Below are 20217 nucleotides of genomic sequence, written 5' to 3'. Positions count from 1 at the left end.
TGTATAATAGCCTACTGTATCTTTACACATTTAAAAAGGAATGACTGGCAGTATGGTCCACTCACTCATTCTCTCTCACACACACACTCTGTGCTGAAGAGCTTGAATATGACAGATAAACGGTTATGTGACCAGTGGATACACAACGGATTGCTCTACTTAAAATATCTCCTGATTCTCAAAGTAGAAGCCACATCTAAAACCAGTTTCCTTGTTAACCAGAAAAAAAACTAAACACCAGATCTTACAAAAGGTAAAATGGAGTAACGCATGCTGGTGTAAGCTGTTTGTGAAAAATAAATGAACCTGTTATTTCCCACTGGCCATCTCAATGTTAATTATAGTTTGGAAAACATGTTTTCTTAAATCACAAACAAGGCAATTGATTTGTTTGCAATGTCAAACTGCAGTATTCTCTGTCATTGCTTTCATTTGTTGAGGGAGGGGATAAAGGGAATGGATAGTATTAGAAAACAGAAGTGATTCCTGTGGAGTTTCGTGTTGTGTGGGCTGCGATTTATTGGAACTGTATTATTCATATTTTAGCATGATGCTTTTGCTCACTCGGTAATAAAATACTGTACTCTACTTTGTTCATCAGCACGGATCCTAGGAAATCTATGATAACACGGAAAAATGTGGATTTTCTATGTTGTCAGAGATTTGTTTTATGCATGGGGAGAGGCAAAAAAACATGCAAGGCTTTTTTTTGTTTAATAACCAAATCAATACACATCATATTTACATAGTAGCACAGTCAACTTTGCTTTAAATTTACTTAAATATATTATTATTATATTTCTTAGCAAACGCCCTTATCCAGGGCGACTTACAATTGTTACAAGATATCACATTATTTCTACATACAATTACCCATTTATACAGTTTGGTTTTTACTGGAGCAATCTAGGTAAAGTACCTTGCTCAAGGGTACAACAGCAGTGGCCCCCACCGGGGATTGAACCCACGACCCTCCGGTCAAGAGTCCAGAGCCCTAGCCACTACTCCACACTGCTGACCTGTCTAATAAAACTGCTTCCGTTATTCAAGTTCAGTTTACTTCAGCCATATCCAGAGCTGTTCAAAGATGCCGAAAACAATAAAAATCACCCCTAAAGATCGGATCAACGAGTTTGGCAAGGATGAATTTCACGCCGATTGTAATGTGCTGTTTTGTACTTCATGCAGCAAGGCTGTAGATTCCACTCGTAGACACACCATTGTAAAACACATGGGAAAAGCTAAACATACATTGAATGTAAGGAAACGTAAACATGACAAGGCCGAAATAGCAGGATCATCAAACACTGAAACAGACCGTTGTGTTTGGATCATTTCAGCGTCTTACAACTGCCAAAGAACAGCGTGAAACTCTGAGTTGAACTAACATGAACATATATGTATACCGTATTGCTTTGAATTAATGCTGCTGCATTTCTTTTAAATTGCTAAAAACATCTGCTGCGCTTATTCAAGGGCAGCGGTAATTAGAAGCACTATGGTTTTCGAAAGGCGCAATTTTTTATTGCAGTATTTGAGAGAGGCGTATATTGAAGTTTATTTCTGTGGATTCAACTTGATCAGGATGATGAAGTCCTGACTACAACTTTAAACTGAAAGCTGTTGAGCTTGCAGATCAGATCAGTGTTTGACTAGGTGAGGTCGCATACCAGGGTAGCGTGGAGAGGGAAATAATAACGAGAGAGAAATGTCAATTCAACATTGAGGAGGTCGGTTTATTTAAGAAACCTAAATAAAAATCATACAGCTCCTGCTTTACAACTAGTGTATTACTTTTCTTGCTAATTAAATACATAGTGCTGCTGTATTCACTCCTGCATCAGTATCAGTACATAGTGCTGTGTACCTACGGTATTCTGTTTTTGTTTGGGTTCCATAAACTTTTCAGTAAAATACTGGTATGCTCCAGTGTGTAACTGTATTCAAGTTTATTCATTTAATTTTGTTTCTATTTGTAATGTTTTGCCATACTGTGTTTTGTATGTGTTTTAAGTGCTGTGTTTATTTGAGCTGGTGTAGGGAAAACATAATGTACATGTTTCATTATTGAGAGCTGCATTTATTTGAGGCGGCATCTGTTACAAATCTGATATCTGAGTACGGTGCTTATTCAAGGGCAGCGGTAATTCAAAGTAATACGGTATATATAAGCAGCTCTGTAAGTAGAATACAAAGTTTTTTCAGTACGAAGTTCTAGCCATTCCGATTTTAATGGGCTCAGGGGTATCAACACCCTTCACCCATCTTCAGGTTCAGAACACAATGAGTACTTTATGTTGGTGTCGGTATAGCAGTGTCGGTATATTAGCTCTTATAGCAGTTTTAAGGATGTAATGCATGTAGGTCATGCGGGAGGGCTCGTAAGTTGTTTGCATCCGCACTGCTTTCATCATTTCATGAATCATTGCTATATTTCCTATGTACAGTAGCTATCTGTGTTGATATCACACTGATAGTTCTCCACTGTACCTTAAATACCTGATGTACAATGTGCAATAATACGTTTATATTTACAGTACTTTTCATGTGTTAAGCAGTATTTATAAACTCTAAAGCAGGTACAGTGTCAAAGGTACCATAGCAAACTGTATCATTAAGGAAGACTGGTAGCCACTGTGGTAGCACTATAACATAGACCGGCAATGCTATCATTGGCCATCACTTTATTGTAGATACAAAGTTTGTACTGTAACTATTTTACTTTTTTGACTTGAATAATGAGGGTAAAGCTTAAATAGTTGTCCTTTGCAGTTGTATGCGGTTTATAGAAATGTGACACTTTATGCTGGTTAGATTTCAAATACATATATAACAGCCTTGAAGGACAAAGTCCAGAGTTAATTATAGCTTCATTTATCTGGATCTACTGTAATCATGAATGCTTGTTTTGTAGTCCGTCGGCTGTATTTTTAAAATGGATACTGTATGTGGTGGATTTAGATTAATACATGTGAATATTGTTAACCTAGCAATCATAATGTAATTATTTAGCCAGAATGTTTAATATGTCATTAAAGCTGAAGAGTGATTTGAGAAAACAAAAAACCTGTTTCTACAGCGGCAAAGTAAAGCTAACTGTCTTTTTTTTTTTTTTTCACTCAGGCTAACACTGCAGCCAGTGACATGGCCACAGCCTCCCCAAGATGTGACAGCAGTAATAACCACAATGGGAGATCACAGCTGTATGCAACTGGTATGTGACTAATGCATGTTCCTGGATTAATTTGCTAAACAAGGGATTTCTAATTAAGGTGCAGTATGAGTCACATACCTATCTCACTTGTGGATATTTGTTTTGCACTTAACACTGCATACCTGCATTCAGATCGAGGAAAGATAACTCCACTCAGAAATGCAGACCAGTTAATTAGCTGAAAATAAATGTCTGTGGTTACTTTTATTTATTTTTGTGTTAGACACTGAAACTACTAAATCCAGCTCTCTGATTGGCTAATGAGCATTCCAAGCTGTCTGGGAATCTCAGTTCGTTATCGATCTCCTTCACTTCATCACAAGCATGATATCCATACACACACAGAACACAACTGACCAACTGCCAAACCAGACACAGGGAGAAACAAACTAAAACACAAACAATGAGTGACATCCCTGAAAGTCAGTTTAACATATAGCAGGCCAAAATGGATAAAGAAGGCCAAGATGACCTAAAACACTGTAAGAATGAAAAATACAGAAACACAGTGTATGTCTCTCCATATTTACTGACCTGGTCGTACAATTGATCTCAAAACAGTGTCAGCAACTTAATTCAATACTATTTTAAAAGACTTATATGACACTGTTCGCCAGCGTAACAAGTGGGTATGGCATTTCTAGCTTCATCGGCATCAGTGCTGGATTAAACCATCACTTGAACAGTATGGGGAGAGCGAGAATATATAATGTCACCGATAAGGACTTATTAGCTGCCGTGCTGAAGCAGTTCAGAAAAAAAGGTAAAGACAAGTCGCAGCTCTGTCCACGAATAACAGACGCTAATATAAAAATGAAGGCAGTGCCATGTGTCATTCCTCAGTACAGCTGTCAGCCTTGTGAGGAAGGTGTGGTTCGATTTTCATTTCTTCCTGGTTAGACGAGGTCGGGAGGGGCAGCAAAAAATGAAGAGAGACTGGTTTGTGTTGAAACAAGACAAAAATGGGCTTCACATTCAAACAGGAGACTAAGATAAGAACACCATGGGAATGAATAAAGATAGTCTCCGCGGTTTCATGGTTGAGAAACTGGGAGATCCTCAGTACCCTGTGAATAAATTTAGTCTTGAACAAAGAAGACTATGCAGTGATCTGATTCAAGCATTTAAAATCCTAAAAGGTATAGACAATGTCAACCCAGGGGACTTTTTTGACCTTAAAAAAGAAACAAGGACCAGGGGTCACAAATGGAGATTAGATAGAGGGACATTCAGAACAGAAAATAGGAGGCACTTTTTTACACAGAGAATTGTGAGGGTATGGAACCAACTCCCCAATAATGTTGTTGAAGCTGACACCCTGGGATCCTTCAAGAAGCTGCTTGATGAGATTCTGGGATCAATAAGCTACTAACAACCAAACGAGCAAGATGGGCTGAATGGCCTCTGCTTGTTTGTAAACTTTCTTATGTTCTGAAAAGCTTCAAGTAGAGTAAAACGTCGCAAATCTGAACGCCTGTGGGGACATATTTTCAGTTTGGAATCATTGTCGTTTGGATTTGTGATTTTTAGTTCTTGTCCAGTATCTAGTTTCTTTCTTGAATAAGTACGGTGTGCTGCATAGAAAATACCAATATACAGTGCTTAATGGGAGAAAAAAATACTAAAGTACAGTACTGCACATTTAAACACTATTATAAGTTTAAAACAACAATACGATTGAGTACATAGTACAGTACTGAAACAGTTTCAGAGTTTATAGTAGCAGGCTACATCACTCTCAAAAGAAAAAAAAAGCCTAATATACAGTACAGTATGCTAGAAAAACAACACTACAGCGCATACCTTGTTTTTGTTAATGTCCTTGGGTGAAAAAGTCATTTTTATAGTTTTTTGTGTCCCTGACGACATTCTCTTTGATGCAGCAGATTTTGCAGTAGCAAGAAAGTGCTGGCTGGGATTCTGCCCACAATAAACACTTTCCCAGCATTTCCTCTGCCTCTCTGAGTTGGGATTGGAGTATGATGTTGAACGGTCTCCATCACTAGAGTCATCGTTGTTCTCTACGGCTGGCTGCGAAACATAATTCACAGTGTCTTCTTCAGTTAAATAAGTGCCATCTAAATTGTCATTAGAGCTTATCATCAACTTCATCAACTTAAGCCGCATCAACATCATTTCCCAATACAACTCTTGCTAAATCCACAACGTTTTCACTCTCCTGAGGTGGATCTTCATCGTCATCATCATCCTCATCCTCCGTAGCGGGTGCACTTAGCACGTTCTTCCACGCATTTGCCAGGCCTGTGGCTTGCACAAGTGTAGATGACATCATGTAAGGGAACACTTAAGTACTGTACACTTTGCAGTGATACTCTTTGAACTGCGGTCTGGAGTGGGCTCTGATCCATTCAAAACGTGGCGCAGGAGTTTGCATCTGTAGAGGGTTTTCAAAGTCTGTCGTATCTCCTGGTCAATCCACTGAATTTTACTGGTTGTGTTCGGGGGAAGAAATCTTCCCATCCTGTGACTGAAGCTCCTCAGGATGTCCTGTGCAGTTATCTAACAGCAGCACATCATTCATTTCCAGTTTAAGTGAGTTAGGGCTGGGACAATCGAATTGTTGGAATAACCATCGAATTATAAAATAACCATCAGTGGTTGAAAAAAACAAACAAAAAAAACGCATCTATCAGTTCATTAATTAAGGCAAAATTTAAATCTACACTCTTATTCATTGCATTTCCTTTAAAATTAATATAATAATAATAATAATAATAATAATAATAATAATAATAATAATAATAATAATAATAATAAAAAAACTCCCAGCCCACTATGCAGCACATACGTTTTCTAGTCTAGAGAAGAGACTAGAGGTAGGCTGCATTTCAGGATCAAATTTTGCTAGTTAAATTGTGAATTTAATTTCATTTTAAATAATGCCATTAGACGTTTGGAAAAAAAGAACAAAATGGAAAGGTAACAAAATGGAAATGTAAAATGTGCTGTTTGTGGAGTTTTAGTGAGCTTCTGTGCCAATACCACCAACCTGCGGGATCATTCAGTAAGACAGCACCCGACAAAATAAGACAGTGGGAACACAAGTGAAAAACAAAAGGAAGCAACACCTTCAGTGGCAGCTTATTTTGGAAAGAAAGTTGATCCAAAAAGCGTCAGAGCAAAATAAATAACAGGCCTGATAGTGGATGATGTCACACAAGATATCAGACCTGTTAGTATAGTAGAGGGAGCTGCGTTTAAAAATGTGATTGCGAATCTTGCTCCGGGCTATGAAATGCCCTGTCGAAAGACAATCTCTAAATTCATTACTCTGGATGACGAACTTGCAAAGGAAAAGCTTAGACAGGATTTAAGTCAGGAGTGTAATTCAATGTCCATCACTACCGATGTATGGACAAGCATGGCACAAGAAGCGTTTAACAGTCACCTGCCATTACATTAAACAAAACTGAGAACTCGAGTCAAAAGTATTAGCGACACGAAAATTACACAAGAGACACACAGCTGTGAATTTAGCAGAAGCGATCAATCAAATAAACACAGTTTGAAGTGGCTACAAAAGAAGTAGCTTGTGTTTTATTATTATTATTATTATTATTATTATTATTATTTATTTCTTAGCAGACGCCCTTATCCAGGGCGACTTACAATCGTAAGGAAATACATTTCAAGTGTTACAATACAAGTAATACAATAAGAGCAAGAAATACAATAACTTTTCTTCAAGCAAAGTACAAGTGTGACAAACAACAATTCAATAATACAGCAGATAATCGTGAGAGTTACATCAGGATATGATTAAATAGTGATAGTTACATCAGGATATGATTAAATACAAAGTACTACAGGTTAAACACTTGTCAGATTACAGTATTCTGAAGTACAGGATTAAATGCAGTAAAATAGGGGGCAGATAAGAGCAAAATAAAGCACATTTACATGAAGGGTGATAGTGTCCCAGGATACAAACAGAGGAGTTCTATAGGTGCTGTTTGAAGAGGTGAGTCTTAAGGAGGCGCCGGAATGTGGTCAGTGACTGGGCAGTCCTGACATCTGTAGGAAGGTCATTCCACCACTACGGAGCAAGGGTGGAGAAGGAGCGGGCTCTGGAAGCAGGGGAGCGTAGCGGAGGTAGAGCTAGTCTTCTAGTGCAGGCGGAGTGGAGAGGTCGAGTGGGGGTGTAGGGAGAGATGAGGGTCTGGAGGTAGCTGGGTGCAGTCTGGTCAAGGCATCTGTAGGCTAGTACAAGAGTCTTGAACTGGATGCGAGCGGTGATCGGGAGCCAGTGGAGTGAGCGGAGTAGTGGAGTAGCATGGGCGAAGCAAGGCAGAGAGAACACCAGGCGGGCAGCAGAGTTCTGGATGAGCTGGAGCGGACGGGTGGCGGACGCAGGGAGGCCATCCAGGAGGGAGTTGCAGTAGTCTAGGCGGGAGAGTACCAGGGCCTGGACCAGGAGCTGGGTAGCATAGTTGGTGAGGAAGGGTCGGATTCTTCGGATGTTGCTCAGGAAGAATCGGCAAGTGCGTGCCAGAGTGGAGATGTGCTGGGAATAAGAGAGGCAGGGGTCCAGGGTGACTCCAAGGTTCTTAGCGGAGGAAGAGGGAGAGAGTGTGGTAGATTCCAGAGGAACAGAGATAGAGAGATCAGAGGAGGGGGAGGAGGAGGGAAAGAAAAAGAGGTCAGATTTAGAGAGGTTGAGTTTGAGGTGATGCGAGTGCATCCAGGAGGAAATAGCAGACAGACAGGTAGAGATACGGGAGGAGATGGTGGAGTCAGAGGTGGGGAAGGAGAGGAAAATCTGAGCATCATCAGCATCATCGGCTTTGACCTTTGCCTCAGACAGCTTAGGGAAGAAGTCTTGAAGGTACTTGAAGGCTGCCGACTCCTTATCTAGAGCTCTGCCAAATTGTTTCATAAGGCCCAATTTGATGTGCAGTGGTGGCATCAGCACCTTCCGGGGGTCCACCAGTGGCTCCCACTTGACGTTGTTCCTCCCCACAGAGAACTCTGTCTGCTGTGGCCAGTCCCGCCTGTGGTAGTGCGCCTTGGTGTCCCTGCTGTCCCAAAGGCAAAGATAGCAGGGAAACTTGGTAAAACCGCCTTGGAGACCCATCAGGAATGCCACCATTGCAGCCTGTTGATGCCATATCAGAAAAATGCGGATATGTATCCGCTTAGGCAGCTGGAACTAAACTGAACTGGTGGGCTTAAGGCCCCTGTATTTATACTACTATTTATATTACTGGAAAGTTCTAGAAAGTTCTAGAAGTTACTCCAAGTTTACTCCGCACTGACTCTATCTGGAATGTTCTGGAAAATAGGTAAATTTCAAAATATCACTGTCCTGGTCACAAAAGCAAAGTTTGTGGGGAATAATAGCCATTTTCTATACTTTTGAGGCATAAGCAATTAGGAAATAACACTTACTACCCAGGAACCAAAAAAAAAAAAAAAAATTGTTACACGGTGTAATTAGAAATGTGTAGTGTTAAGTTCAACTGGAGAAACGTTTACTTTTCGTGATTAGATTTTGTAAAGCAGCTTATCAGGAATGTAACAGTCTGGCCTAATACTTAATGAATGACATTACTACTGGGGCCATTGTTATTTTTCAAAAATCTTGTATTGCTGTGTGTGGATGATCCGAGGTATAGAGAGAAAATAGGGTCAGTTTTGTCAGGTCGGCATTAAGTTCTAGGTCCAGATGGGTTTAATAGCAGTGTTGTCACTGTTACATAGATTTCTCAATCCCATCTGTTTGGTTTGTTTTAACAGTTTCCTGTGCCAAATTTAAAAGGAAAAAGAACTGGTTTGGAACTGCGATCTATGTTGAAGTAGCAGCTGATGGAGAAGCCAAGAAAACTGCAAAATCCAGCAGTTCTTCTCATCCAAAGTGGGAAGAACGTCTTACAGTGTAAGAACCACACATCTGTTTTACAAACCTTTTGTGCAGACCTTGGATTGCCCCCCCCCCCCCCAGACGGTCTATAATGTTCCATTATGTCTTCCACTTTTTGCCCCCCCGGACACTGCAGGATATAATATAATGACTATCCTATAAGACTATGGAAGTTTTTTTCACAAACAAATAAAGTATGTTTTTCATTCTTTTCTAATCTATCCTGGATCCGAATGTAATTGCTCGCGCTCAAGGCATCTGCGGCAGTCATTCATTTTTTGATTGATAGTTCATCATTGTCCATAGTTGCTGTATAAACCTTTTCACAGTAGATTGGCAGAAAATTATATTAGGTACATTCTGGTCGAAATGTACTCTTAGAATTGCTGTTGCATTGCTTAAATATGCATTTATCTGAAAGACATGTTTAGGTAATGTTCTAAATTAAAATGAATGTGTTTTTTTTTTTTTTCGCTGTATGTAAATATTGGTATTAGTTTGGTTATGCTTTCATTTTTTGGTCGCCGTCTGTGGTTTTTAAAGAGAATGTCGGTTTCAGTTTGCACCCTTAGTATGCATGCATTACATAAGAAAAAGAACGACGTTGACAAAGCACCCTATCTCGTTGTAAACACTCAGTTACTGCCTGTTTTTTCTCATTCATGATGCTATTTGAGATCCAGAATGTTCAGTGCTGACACAACTTAGTTCCACCTCCATTCTTCTGTTTCCCCTCTTGTTGTGCCGACACAAGTTGATTGGAATAATAAATCAGACTGCATAGTTGCACAAAACTATTTGAAGAGGGATAATTCAGCCTGTTCTTTGTGGTGTGTATTAAGCAGATATGAAGACTTTAAACTATACAGTTCAGTGCACTGTTTCTATCTCAGAAACAATACATTGTGAAGTCTTTGAGAATACAATGAGTGTAGGCAGACTGCAGTCCACCAGGAATATCCTTACAAAGTCATGCAATCAATGACTTGCAAGGCTATATATGACACTTAGCTTAAGGAACTAGGTAACCCATGTCTAAGGACTAACATCTTGTTTTGTTTTTGTCTGCAGGAATGTAACGCCACACACCAAATTGGAGTTCAAAGTATGGAGCCATTACACTTTAAAAGCAGATGCTTTACTAGGAAAAGCCACTCTAGATATAAGCCAGGCCCTGGAATTGCACAATAGAAAATGTAGGTTTTCAGTTTCTTACTCCTGGTGACATTTCCCATATTAACATTAAATGCAAGCAAAACGCTTTCTGCTATTATTAATCAGTTTTAGATTTCTCAAATGTGAGCGATTAGTTCCGCCTTAACCTTCGCACAAGCTTAATGTTGGAATAATCATTTTAAACACATGACTGATATCTGCAGAAATGCATTACAAAAGAAACTGTTCTTCTGTTGTTGAAATATTGTACAAATGACTGTCTTAGATTTCAGTTGAATGTATAGGCCAGCTATTACCTTGTTTCCACTGCACATCCCAAACAAGACGTCACGCGAAATTGATTCAAATTGATTTGAACAGCAAAAGCAATGCACGGGAAAGTGAAGCATTGTTTTATTATATATAAAGCAGTACTATACCAACAAGGCACAGACCTGGAAAGTAACAATGTTACCTTTTTGTCTCTTCACTCTTAATACAACACTGAAGGAAATGGCATTTATTTAGATTGCATTTTGTTTAACTTTAAAACTATTATATTTATAGTTAACCTCTGTGATTTAACGCGTTCACTTCTTTGGAGATTCATTTTTTTTAACACGCCTTAATCACGGTCATCTGCCTTGATCCTCTTAGGGCCATTTTAATATCTGCGAGTGCAGTCGCCGTTTGCATAGAAAGTTAGTCATATAACTGCATTATGGGGCAAAGTACTAAAAGTGAAGGACATGTGAAGGGGAAGCTTATTATAAAATAACTTTCTGATGTATCTGCTGTCAAATTGAGTTTCAGTATCACAAACGTAGGCTACATCTAATCTGAAGTACCACCTGCGTGCTGAACACGCTTTTACATCTCAAAATACATTTTCTAGCAACAACACAACAAATGAAACCTGTCAGTTTTGACAGAGTACACTTTTAGAAATTCAGGATTGCTGCAAGCCCATCAATCAAGCTAACTATGATAATATAACCTATATATTTGCATCCTGAGCCATTCTAAAAAAAAAAAGTCATCGTGATAATTCCTCTAGAGGAACATATTCTTGCACTTTGACCCATTCGACTTCTCGAGACCATCACTTTCAGTTGTTTTCATAGACAACACCCACAGTACAGAAATGTTCATTAATGATCAACAAAATGAGAATCGGTTTAAAAAAAAAAAAAAAAAAAAGGGGTGTAAAGCTGGTACATTCGTATCACAGAGAAACAGATAACGACATAGAACGTCTGTACAGCACTGAAACACTATGTTGAAAAAACCAAACTGTACTGCTGAACCTCGTCTTCTTTAATGTTAGCATCACAAGGGTATCCATGTATTATAAAAAAAAATAATAGATGTGCCTCTTCAGTGCGTTACAGGAAAACAATTCCATCTCAGGTTTCTGTGACAGTTTATAAACTACTCGACCTTCAGTCTCGTAATTTATGACAAAAGAAATATAAAAAAGCCTGTGTCTTGATATATAATCTAGCTACAAATACAGATGCAAACAAATATGTTTTCAAACAGGGTTTAAAAGATTCAATTGTGTTAGCATTCCTGATATGAATCGGGAGCAAGTTCCAAAGACGAGGGGCATTATAACTAAATGCCCTGGCTCCGACAGAGTTCACACGAATTTTCGAGACTGACACAAGATTAGCATTTTCCGATCTTGGGGGACGTCCAGGGACATATGGGGTCAGCAGATCTTGAAGATAAGAAGGTCCAAGACCATGTAAGGCCTTACAAGTAATAAGAAGAACTTTAAAATATTATTATTATTATTATTATTATTATTATTATTATTATTATTATTATTATTATACACACACACACACACACTGAAAGTCTCTACGGCAATGCAAGCATTCAAATTTCTTTCAAGCACACTATATTTAAATGGCTTACCAAACGAAATTCATCATTTTGCTTTAAAGAGGTTTAAATACTTGACTCCAGCTCGTTTATATTCTTCATCAAAATCTCTTTATTGATTTTAAAAAAGGACATAGTTGTAAAACAAACAAACGCGTTTCGATGCTAACGTGTCTTCATCAGGTATATTAACACCAGCAGAATACATGAACCCCAGTTTCTTGCAACAGTTGTGATGGTGACCAAACGTGTGAGTACTGTTGTGTAAAATAAAATGAACAGTTGTTTAAGAAATGTAGAACAAGAACAGCAACAAATAAAAATACACTTAAGGTTTGTGTCTTGCACACGTGCCATTAAAAAAATGCCCTGGAAACTTAATGAAGGGCTGTAATGCAGGAAAAAGAGCAAGAATTAAACAAACAAGGATGTGAAAAGGTTACCGTACCAAGCTGAAAAAGGGTGTCTTTGTGAACTCCAGTAAACCAATGTTATCTTTAGCCAGTCACATCGTAGAGTGCCTAAATAAAGTTTTGAGTCAACACAAATAGATTTTTTTTCATCTCTTGCGTCTTGCATCCCAGTAGATTTTGTTATGTTGTTTACCGCCAGGAGTTTAAGTGATTTAATTGCACAAGATTCCATGGTTAGATGATGAGCTGATAATATCTCTTCAGCCAAAGAATCAGCCACAGTAATTTAAGAGCAACGTTACCATTATGTAAAACAGTATGTAGCGTGAGCTTTGTGCTAAAGCAGGGTCAGCTGTTGAACAAAGTTTATTTCTCAAACTGACCATTTAAAAATGTGAAAGCAGAACACACAGAAATGCGTGCATTCAGCTGGCTTGCATTCCCTTCACTTCCCTTCTCCCCTGCTCTGGCCATGACGTGCAACAACTGTCAAACTTGATTATTTTGACCTACAGCCACAAACACGCGCGCATTAGTTCGTAGTGCTTTAGGGGAAAAAACGGTGTGATTAGCCCTTTCCAGGAATCGGGTAACCCAGTTCCTAGAAGGCCTAAAACCGACTCTACCCGATGTCATGCTTAACACTAGAAGGACCGTAGATATATTCACACCTAGAAGCCCCGCAGCAGTCTTTCTGACGGCTGTATTCAAAACACTGTAAATGGTATAAGGAACAGAGAAACAGTCGGATGTAATAGTGTTTTTTTTTTTTTTTAATTTTATTGAGTACGTTAAATTAAAATCTGAAAAACCAAAGCATATATATAGATTATATATGTATCTATATATATATATATATATATATATATATATATATATATATATATATATAATACACACACACCCATACATACATACATATGAAAAATTTACAAATCAAAACTAGAAAATGTAAGTAAACATCTGAACAGACATCAGTTTACCACATACATATGTATAAAACAGAAACAATACATTTTTAACTTTTCAACAGTAATCAGTTTATGAAATATGCAAAAGCAACTGATCATCATAGATAAATAAACTTAGAAGAAAAGTGACCGTACCTTTTAACTTCTTAATTTCTTAATATTTGTTTAGTGGTACAGCAGCCCCTGGTAATGTTCTCAGATTTTTTTTACTCATTTCTTTTCTATTGTAGTGGAGAATGTAAAGGAAGTATTAAAACTCACTTTAGAAAACAAGAACGGGCTTGTACAAACAGGGGAGTTGACTGTTGTACTTGATGGCTTGACTGTTGATCAGGAATCACTACCTAATGGCACTGCACCAGCAACCAGTAAGTAATTTGTGTACAGTGGACTCAGACAAATTAGGCTGATTTATTAAAAACTGAAAAAGTAATAATGTTCTGTTCCCTAGAAGTTCAGCAGAATGGTGATGCTATTCATGAAAACAGAGGTGAATCTTCTACAGGGGCTAGAACAAGGTAACCCCCCCTTTTTTTTGTTTCTTTTAAATATATTGATTTTTGCCTTGTAGAAGTTTGCCAAAATCATAAAGATGTGAGAATGCTGAGAAAACATGTCTGACCTAAAGCCCTGGAGCTTTTTCACTTTCTGTGCTCAACCACATACCATACCGTCCTTTTTAAGTTTGTAAAACGTATTTGCATGTATGAGAGGATGTTGTCCCTTTGAACATTGTCATAGGAACTTGTCTTTTCAGTTTACTGTGGGGGGTTAAAACCAGTTTAAGAGGGACTGAAATACCTTTACTGATTAAACCAAACCGAAGTAGGTGGAAGGGACTCGTTTCTCCTGCATCCAGTCCTGGCTGTACAAAAAAATGATCAGGTGCCAGCAACGTGAACAGCCGGTGTCTTGCCAAGTCTGACCTGAACTGACTGCGTGTTACAGGACACCCTGCAAAGTTTACAAGAAATGAATTGCATTACCTTTGCTGGGTCCTGTGTTGTCTGTTTCAGTGTTATATGTTTTTTAAACATATTCTGACTTTTGACATTTTTAATCGCACATCATGGGTCATAAATCAAGAATTTCTCAACATTTACTTGGGAGTGTTAGCCAGGAGAAGAAAAAATAAGTGTTGTAGGATGGCAGTGTATCCAGATCACGTTCCCTCCTTCAACGTTACCATCGGAGCACAAGTATTGTTGCAGGAGACAGCATGAACTCGATACACTGTGATGTTTAGAAGAAAATTTATTTCTCCTGGCAAATGTTTCCAAGTAAAACATTGGGGAAAAATGTAAGTCCTAGTTGATTTACCAATTTTATGTAAGAATAAAAAAAATTGCTGCGATATGGGCTACAGCAAATTGAAAGATCCGTATGCTGAATTTGCGTTCACTGATTGATTCATTTTAGATCCACTAGCGGTGCTTCCAATGGAATTGAGTGTCAAGCAGCATCCACGTCTTCAGGGCAGAGTGAGTCGAGTGCTCCTCTTGTAAATGGGGACGGCACACCATCTCCCTCTCATGTCGCTGCCAGACCTAATGCAACACTGTATCCAAAACCACCCAGTAACCATAGTAACCATAGTACTGGTAAGTGTTTGTAATGCTGCATAGTAATATAGGCACGAGCATTTTCCAACAGATTTGTGATTTGGGAGAAAAAAGAAAAAAATATATATAAATTAAAGTACTTGGCAAATATATTGTAGTCTATGTATTTTGTGATTAAAGTTATTTTTTTGTTCTCTCGACTTAACTCTTTTAGGACCAGTTTAACTTTGTCAACCTCTGTAACTGATTAAAAAAAAAAAAAAAAAAAAAAACTAAGTCTGACTTCAGTGACCCCAATAGGCACTAGCCTTGGGGAAAGTAGTGCAAGATTATTGCTCATCAGGGTGTTTTTAATCAGGGTTTAATCAGGGTGTCTCATATGGATCAGAAACAAAAAAAGTCAAAAAACATGATATTTTAAAATCTTATATGACATGATGGCTGGTGGTGACATCAGACCCGGAAGAGACGGGACACAGAGTGCCGAGTGAAATGCGCTGTTGTGCCAGTTTATTATAAATAAAAGATTTAAACAAAACAAAACACAGAGACACCAGAATAAACGGCACGGTGGCCAAAACAAACAGACACTAAACAAACATGCGAGACAAACCAAAAACAAGTAACGTGCTGATTTAGAGTCAGCACGATAGCAATTGTGATTCTTTCTGTGCCTCCCGACTCTCGTTCTCTCCTCACCGAACACTCAACCTCGAGTGAGTGATTCATGCCTCTAAATATACAGCTGTGCCAGGATTCAATTACTAATTAATCATTCACTTGAACCCCGGCACGTGAACTCATTTGTGCAATCCCCGTGCCCACATACTACTACACATTTTAAATCACTTGTGCTACACAGCCCACCTTATACCCCATGCACCAATACATACACGCTAACAGTAACACCCCACATAAAACACAAAATACGCACAGGAGCGGGGCTCCCTGCCACACTCTTTACTTTTTTAATCCTGTCTTGGAGCTGAATTTGTTTTTCTGTTGACCGTCATTTTGATACCAGCAGTCATTGTCATTGTGTACAGTTTCCTCTTCTATTTCATCAGTTAACACTGGAAGCATATCTCTGGGCAGATCATTGTATACACTACTGTACTAAAGGTGATTAATGCAGAAGTTGGGACTTATCTGACCTCATCCTGCAACTACAATAATAAAATCCTCACACCTGATCTTTAGGAGGAATAATTATCCCTGTTGAACATTGTATGTATGTATGTATGTATCTTTATCCACAATACAAGCAGGTGTATTTTTAAATACTGTGTCAATGTGCAACTGAGTAATTGATTTTGGGATTGCAGTTTACTTGCTGATCCCTCTTTAATAGATTTTTTTTTTCTTTTTTTAAACCCTAGATGATCCCACCAGTGACCCCCAATTGAAGGACCACTTGGAGGAACCCCTCACTCTCAAGGAAATAGCACAGGCTGCCACAGCATTACATCGTGGTGAGGCCCTGTGTCTTCATGGGTTTCCTAAAATTAAGCTTTGCTTTGCTTAGTAGAAAAGCAGATATCCTCCTGCTTGTGCCCTATCTCTGTCCTATTACCCTTAAATAAATGTAGTTTTTGCTAAAGCTGCAGCCTTCCCCCTGTCTTGATTCTATCTGTTTTTCTGCACTTTTTGTGCAGTCAGGCTTCATACACGGCGCTTGCCGTTTGTCTTGTACTGTATTGTGTAAGATCCCCTTTTAAACAGTGTTGTCTTGAGATGCTACTGTCCACAAGTTACAGATTCTTGTGGGGGTTTGTAACAGGGCGAGGTGCCCTGTACATTATTTTGTTTATTTATTTTTAGATCGGCGTCTCCCTCTCCGCCCCTGTGCAGATTGTTTTGTGTTTGTTTATTTTTATGTCGGCGAAGCGCCGTATGTTTTGTTATTGTTTTGTTGAAATGACGGCGTAGCCGATTGTTTTGTTTAGCGTGGATGGGTAGCCCCATCCACAACACAATTAATAAACCCGTGCAGATTGTGGCCGAGGGGTAATAGGATGATTTACTAATTTGTTAAACCCCTCGGCCATGATTATAAAAAGCCTGCAGCTCTCTGGCTCGGGTTGGGTGTTGTAGGAGCGGAGAGAGCGAGAGCGGAGCGATCGTGTGAAAACGAAACTAAATTATAACATACAGGAACAGTGACAGCGACTGCCCAGCCTGACCTGTATGGTTTATTTATTATTTATTGTTGATTTTGTGTTCGAGATTTGTTTTTGTTAACTCTTTTATTTTGCTCGGTGAGCACAGTGTTTTGTGTTTATTAATATTTTATTTATTTTTGTTTGTTAATAAAAACGGCGGCGCAAGCCTTTTGAACTGCAGTACTTCCCCGGTGTCAGTTTTTGTTCCTGCTTCTGCCTGACGTCAGACCACTCGTCATTCCTGTCACACGTGGTGTCCTGCGTGGGATCGCAGCGCCTCCAGGACGCAGGCAGAAGTGGGTGCTGCAGTTTTTTGTTTTTCATTTTTTTTTCGATTTATTGTTTGTGGAGTGAAGAGGAGGAAGAAAGATGAGAGGAGAGAGGAGAAGGAGCCAGCAGAGGGAGCATACCTGCTGGTTCCACCGCCCTGGAAGGACTGGGTGTCGCTCCTACCTCCGCCAGCAGAGGGAGAATACCTGCTGGTGCCACCTCCTTCTCCATGGGAGGACTGTGTGTCGCTCCCACCTCCGCCAGCAGAGGGAGAGTTCCTGCTGGTTCCACCGCCACCGCCCTGGGAGGACTGTGAGTCGCTCCCAGCTCCGCCAGCAGAGGGAGAGTTCCTGCTGGTTCCACCTCCGCCACCATGGGAGGACGACTTGTCGCTCCCACCACCACCAGCAGAGGGAGCATGCCTGCTGGTTCGGCCTTTGCAGCCAGAAGGGGAGGAGCCGCCTTCGCTGCCAGAAGGGGAGGAGCTGCCTTCGCAGCCTGAAGGGGAGGAGCCCCTGCCGCCTTCGCAGCCTGAAGGGGAGGAGCCCCTGCCGCCTTCGCAGCCTGAAGGGGAGGAGCCCCTGCCGCCTTCGCAGCCTGAAGGGGAGGAGCCCCTGCCGCCTTCGCAGCCTGAAGGGGAGGAGCCCCTGCCGCCTTCGCAGCCTGAAGGGGAGGAGCCCCTGCCGCCTTCGCAGCCTGAAGGGGAGGAGCCCCTGCCGCCTTTACCATCAAGAGGAGAGGAGCTACCTCTACCTCCACCACCACCACCATTGGGAGAAGTGGAGCTCCTGCTGTCGCCTTCATGGCCAGGGGCTCCCCTCCCACCATCGCCATTGCCTGGGGATGGCTGTTCTGCATCGCCTGGGGCTGCATTTTGTTCCCCACAGGATACAGGGTACGAGGGAGAAGTGGAGCTCCCGCTGCCGCCTCCATGGCCAGGGGCTCCCCACCCGAGTTTGCCCCCCGAGGGTCCGCTGCCGTCGCCTCCCGAGGGTCCGCTGCCGTCGCCTCCCGAGGGTCCGCTGCCGCTGCCGTCACCTGGGGTCGCCAGGGATCCTGCTTCGCCTGGGGTCGTCGAGGGTCCGGCTTCGCCTGGGGTCGCCGGGGATCCTGCTTCGCCTGGGGTCACTACACTATGGCCGGAGCCTCAAGGAGGGGAACTGACGGCCATGAAGAAAGGGGGAGAGGTCAGGAGACCAGCTCCCCCAGCCGCACTTTCGCGGCAGGAGATCATGTGGTCGGAGCCCCACGGAGGGGAACGGCCGGCCATAAAGAAGGGGGGGGAGGTCAGGAGACCAGCTCCCCCAGCCACACTTTCGCGGCAGGATAGAGTGTGGTGGGAGCCCCGGAAGAGGGAGCTGCCAGCCACGAAGAATTGGGGGGTGCCAGAGATTCCACCATGGCCACCCCCCAGAAGCAACGTGCTTCCCCCTCTTCCGGGACTTTGAGACTGAGGGGGGAGGTGGCCGTTGGGGCCAAGTGTGCGTTGCACAAGGGGGGGGATATGTAACAGGGCGAGGTGTCCTGTACATTATTTTGTTTATTTATTTTTAGATCGGGGTCTCCCTCTCCGCCCCTGTGCAGATTGTTTTGTGTTTGTTTATTTTTATGTCGGCGAAGCGCCGTATGTTTTGTTATTGTTTTGTTGAAATGACGGCGTAGCCGATTGTTTTGTTTAGCGTGGATGGGTAGCCCCATCCACAACACAATTAATAAACCCGTGCAGATTGTGGCCGAGGGGTAATAGGATGATTTACTAATTTGTTAAACCCCTCGGCCATGATTATAAAAAGCCTGCAGCTCTCTGGCTCGGGTTGGGTGTTGTAGGAGCGGAGAGAGCGAGAGCGGAGCGATCGTGTGAAAACGAAACTAAATTATAACATACAGGAACAGTGACAGCGACTGCCCAGCCTGACCTGTATGGTTTATTTATTATTTATTGTTGATTTTGTGTTCGAGATTTGTGTTTGTTTACTCTTTTATTTTGCTCGGTGAGCACAGTGTTTTGTGTTTGAATATTTTATTTATTTTTGTTTGTTAATAAAAACGGCGGCGCAAGCCTTTTTGAACTGCAGTACTTCCCCGGTGTCAGTTTTTGTTTCTGCTTCTGCCTGACGTCAGACCACTCGTCATTCCTGTCACAGGGTTGTTTAGTGGAAGTGAGATAAAGGGTATCCTTATTAAAACAAGGGTCTTTAAAACTCAGTTGGCTTGATTTCTATGTTCATCTCATTAAGCCATTTCAGGTGCCAACTTCATATTTACAGTGTTATGGAAAGTCTTTGGACAAACTCTAATAATGCCTTCCACCCTTAACTTATTAGCTACAGTAATAAATGTGTGTGTGCTGTATTTTTGATCCTGTGTCAATTACACTGGGTAGTATACTGCATTATATTACCACTGTACTGTTTAAAAGTAGGCTTATGTACTGTAGTAGGAAATTCAACATTATTATTATTATAGGCATTCTAAAGTTTTAAAATTGGAATTCACAAGGTTCATCCTTTTTTTTGCACTTTTGTGATTGCATCCTCCTTTGCTTGCTTAATTTGATCCTACTGACATTATTTGAATGCACAGGTTTTGAAGATTGCAGCATTCCTTCATATTAGTGGGATTTCATACTCTCTTGATACAGTTTGCAATATTGACGCCTGTCTATCAAAAATCTAGCCATATTTTATAAGCCTTGTGAA

At 40.7% G+C, this 20217-nt stretch overlaps 1 protein-coding gene across 5 annotated transcripts in view; it reads left to right on the top strand.

Moving 5' to 3' along the window:
* The window catches only part of LOC117394648 (NEDD4-like E3 ubiquitin-protein ligase WWP1), a 51883-nt gene that overhangs the window by 10788 nt on the left and 20878 nt on the right, over positions 1-20217 (top strand). For 2 of the 5 annotated variants that reach the window (XM_059020204.1, XM_059020196.1), the window contains 7 exons: positions 3124-3214; positions 8972-9110; positions 10167-10291; positions 13755-13892; positions 13955-14042; positions 14944-15125; positions 16466-16558. In XM_059020204.1, the coding sequence (XP_058876187.1) occupies positions 3145-3214; positions 8972-9110; positions 10167-10291; positions 13755-13892; positions 13955-14042; positions 14944-15125; positions 16466-16558 (835 nt within the window). In that variant the 5' untranslated portion in view covers positions 3124-3144. The remainder of the gene's footprint in view (positions 1-3123; positions 3215-8971; positions 9111-10166; positions 10292-13754; positions 13893-13954; positions 14043-14943; positions 15126-16465; positions 16559-20217) is intronic. The other 3 variants (XM_033993022.3, XM_033993025.3, XM_033993023.3) reach the window with 2 other exon arrangements.

Source organism: Acipenser ruthenus, chromosome 3 (genome assembly GCF_902713425.1).
Source record: "Acipenser ruthenus chromosome 3, fAciRut3.2 maternal haplotype, whole genome shotgun sequence".
Taxonomy (NCBI): Eukaryota; Metazoa; Chordata; class Actinopteri; order Acipenseriformes; family Acipenseridae; genus Acipenser; species Acipenser ruthenus.
Note: the sequence above shows the minus strand (reverse complement) of the source record. Positions and strands in the feature narration are given on the sequence as shown.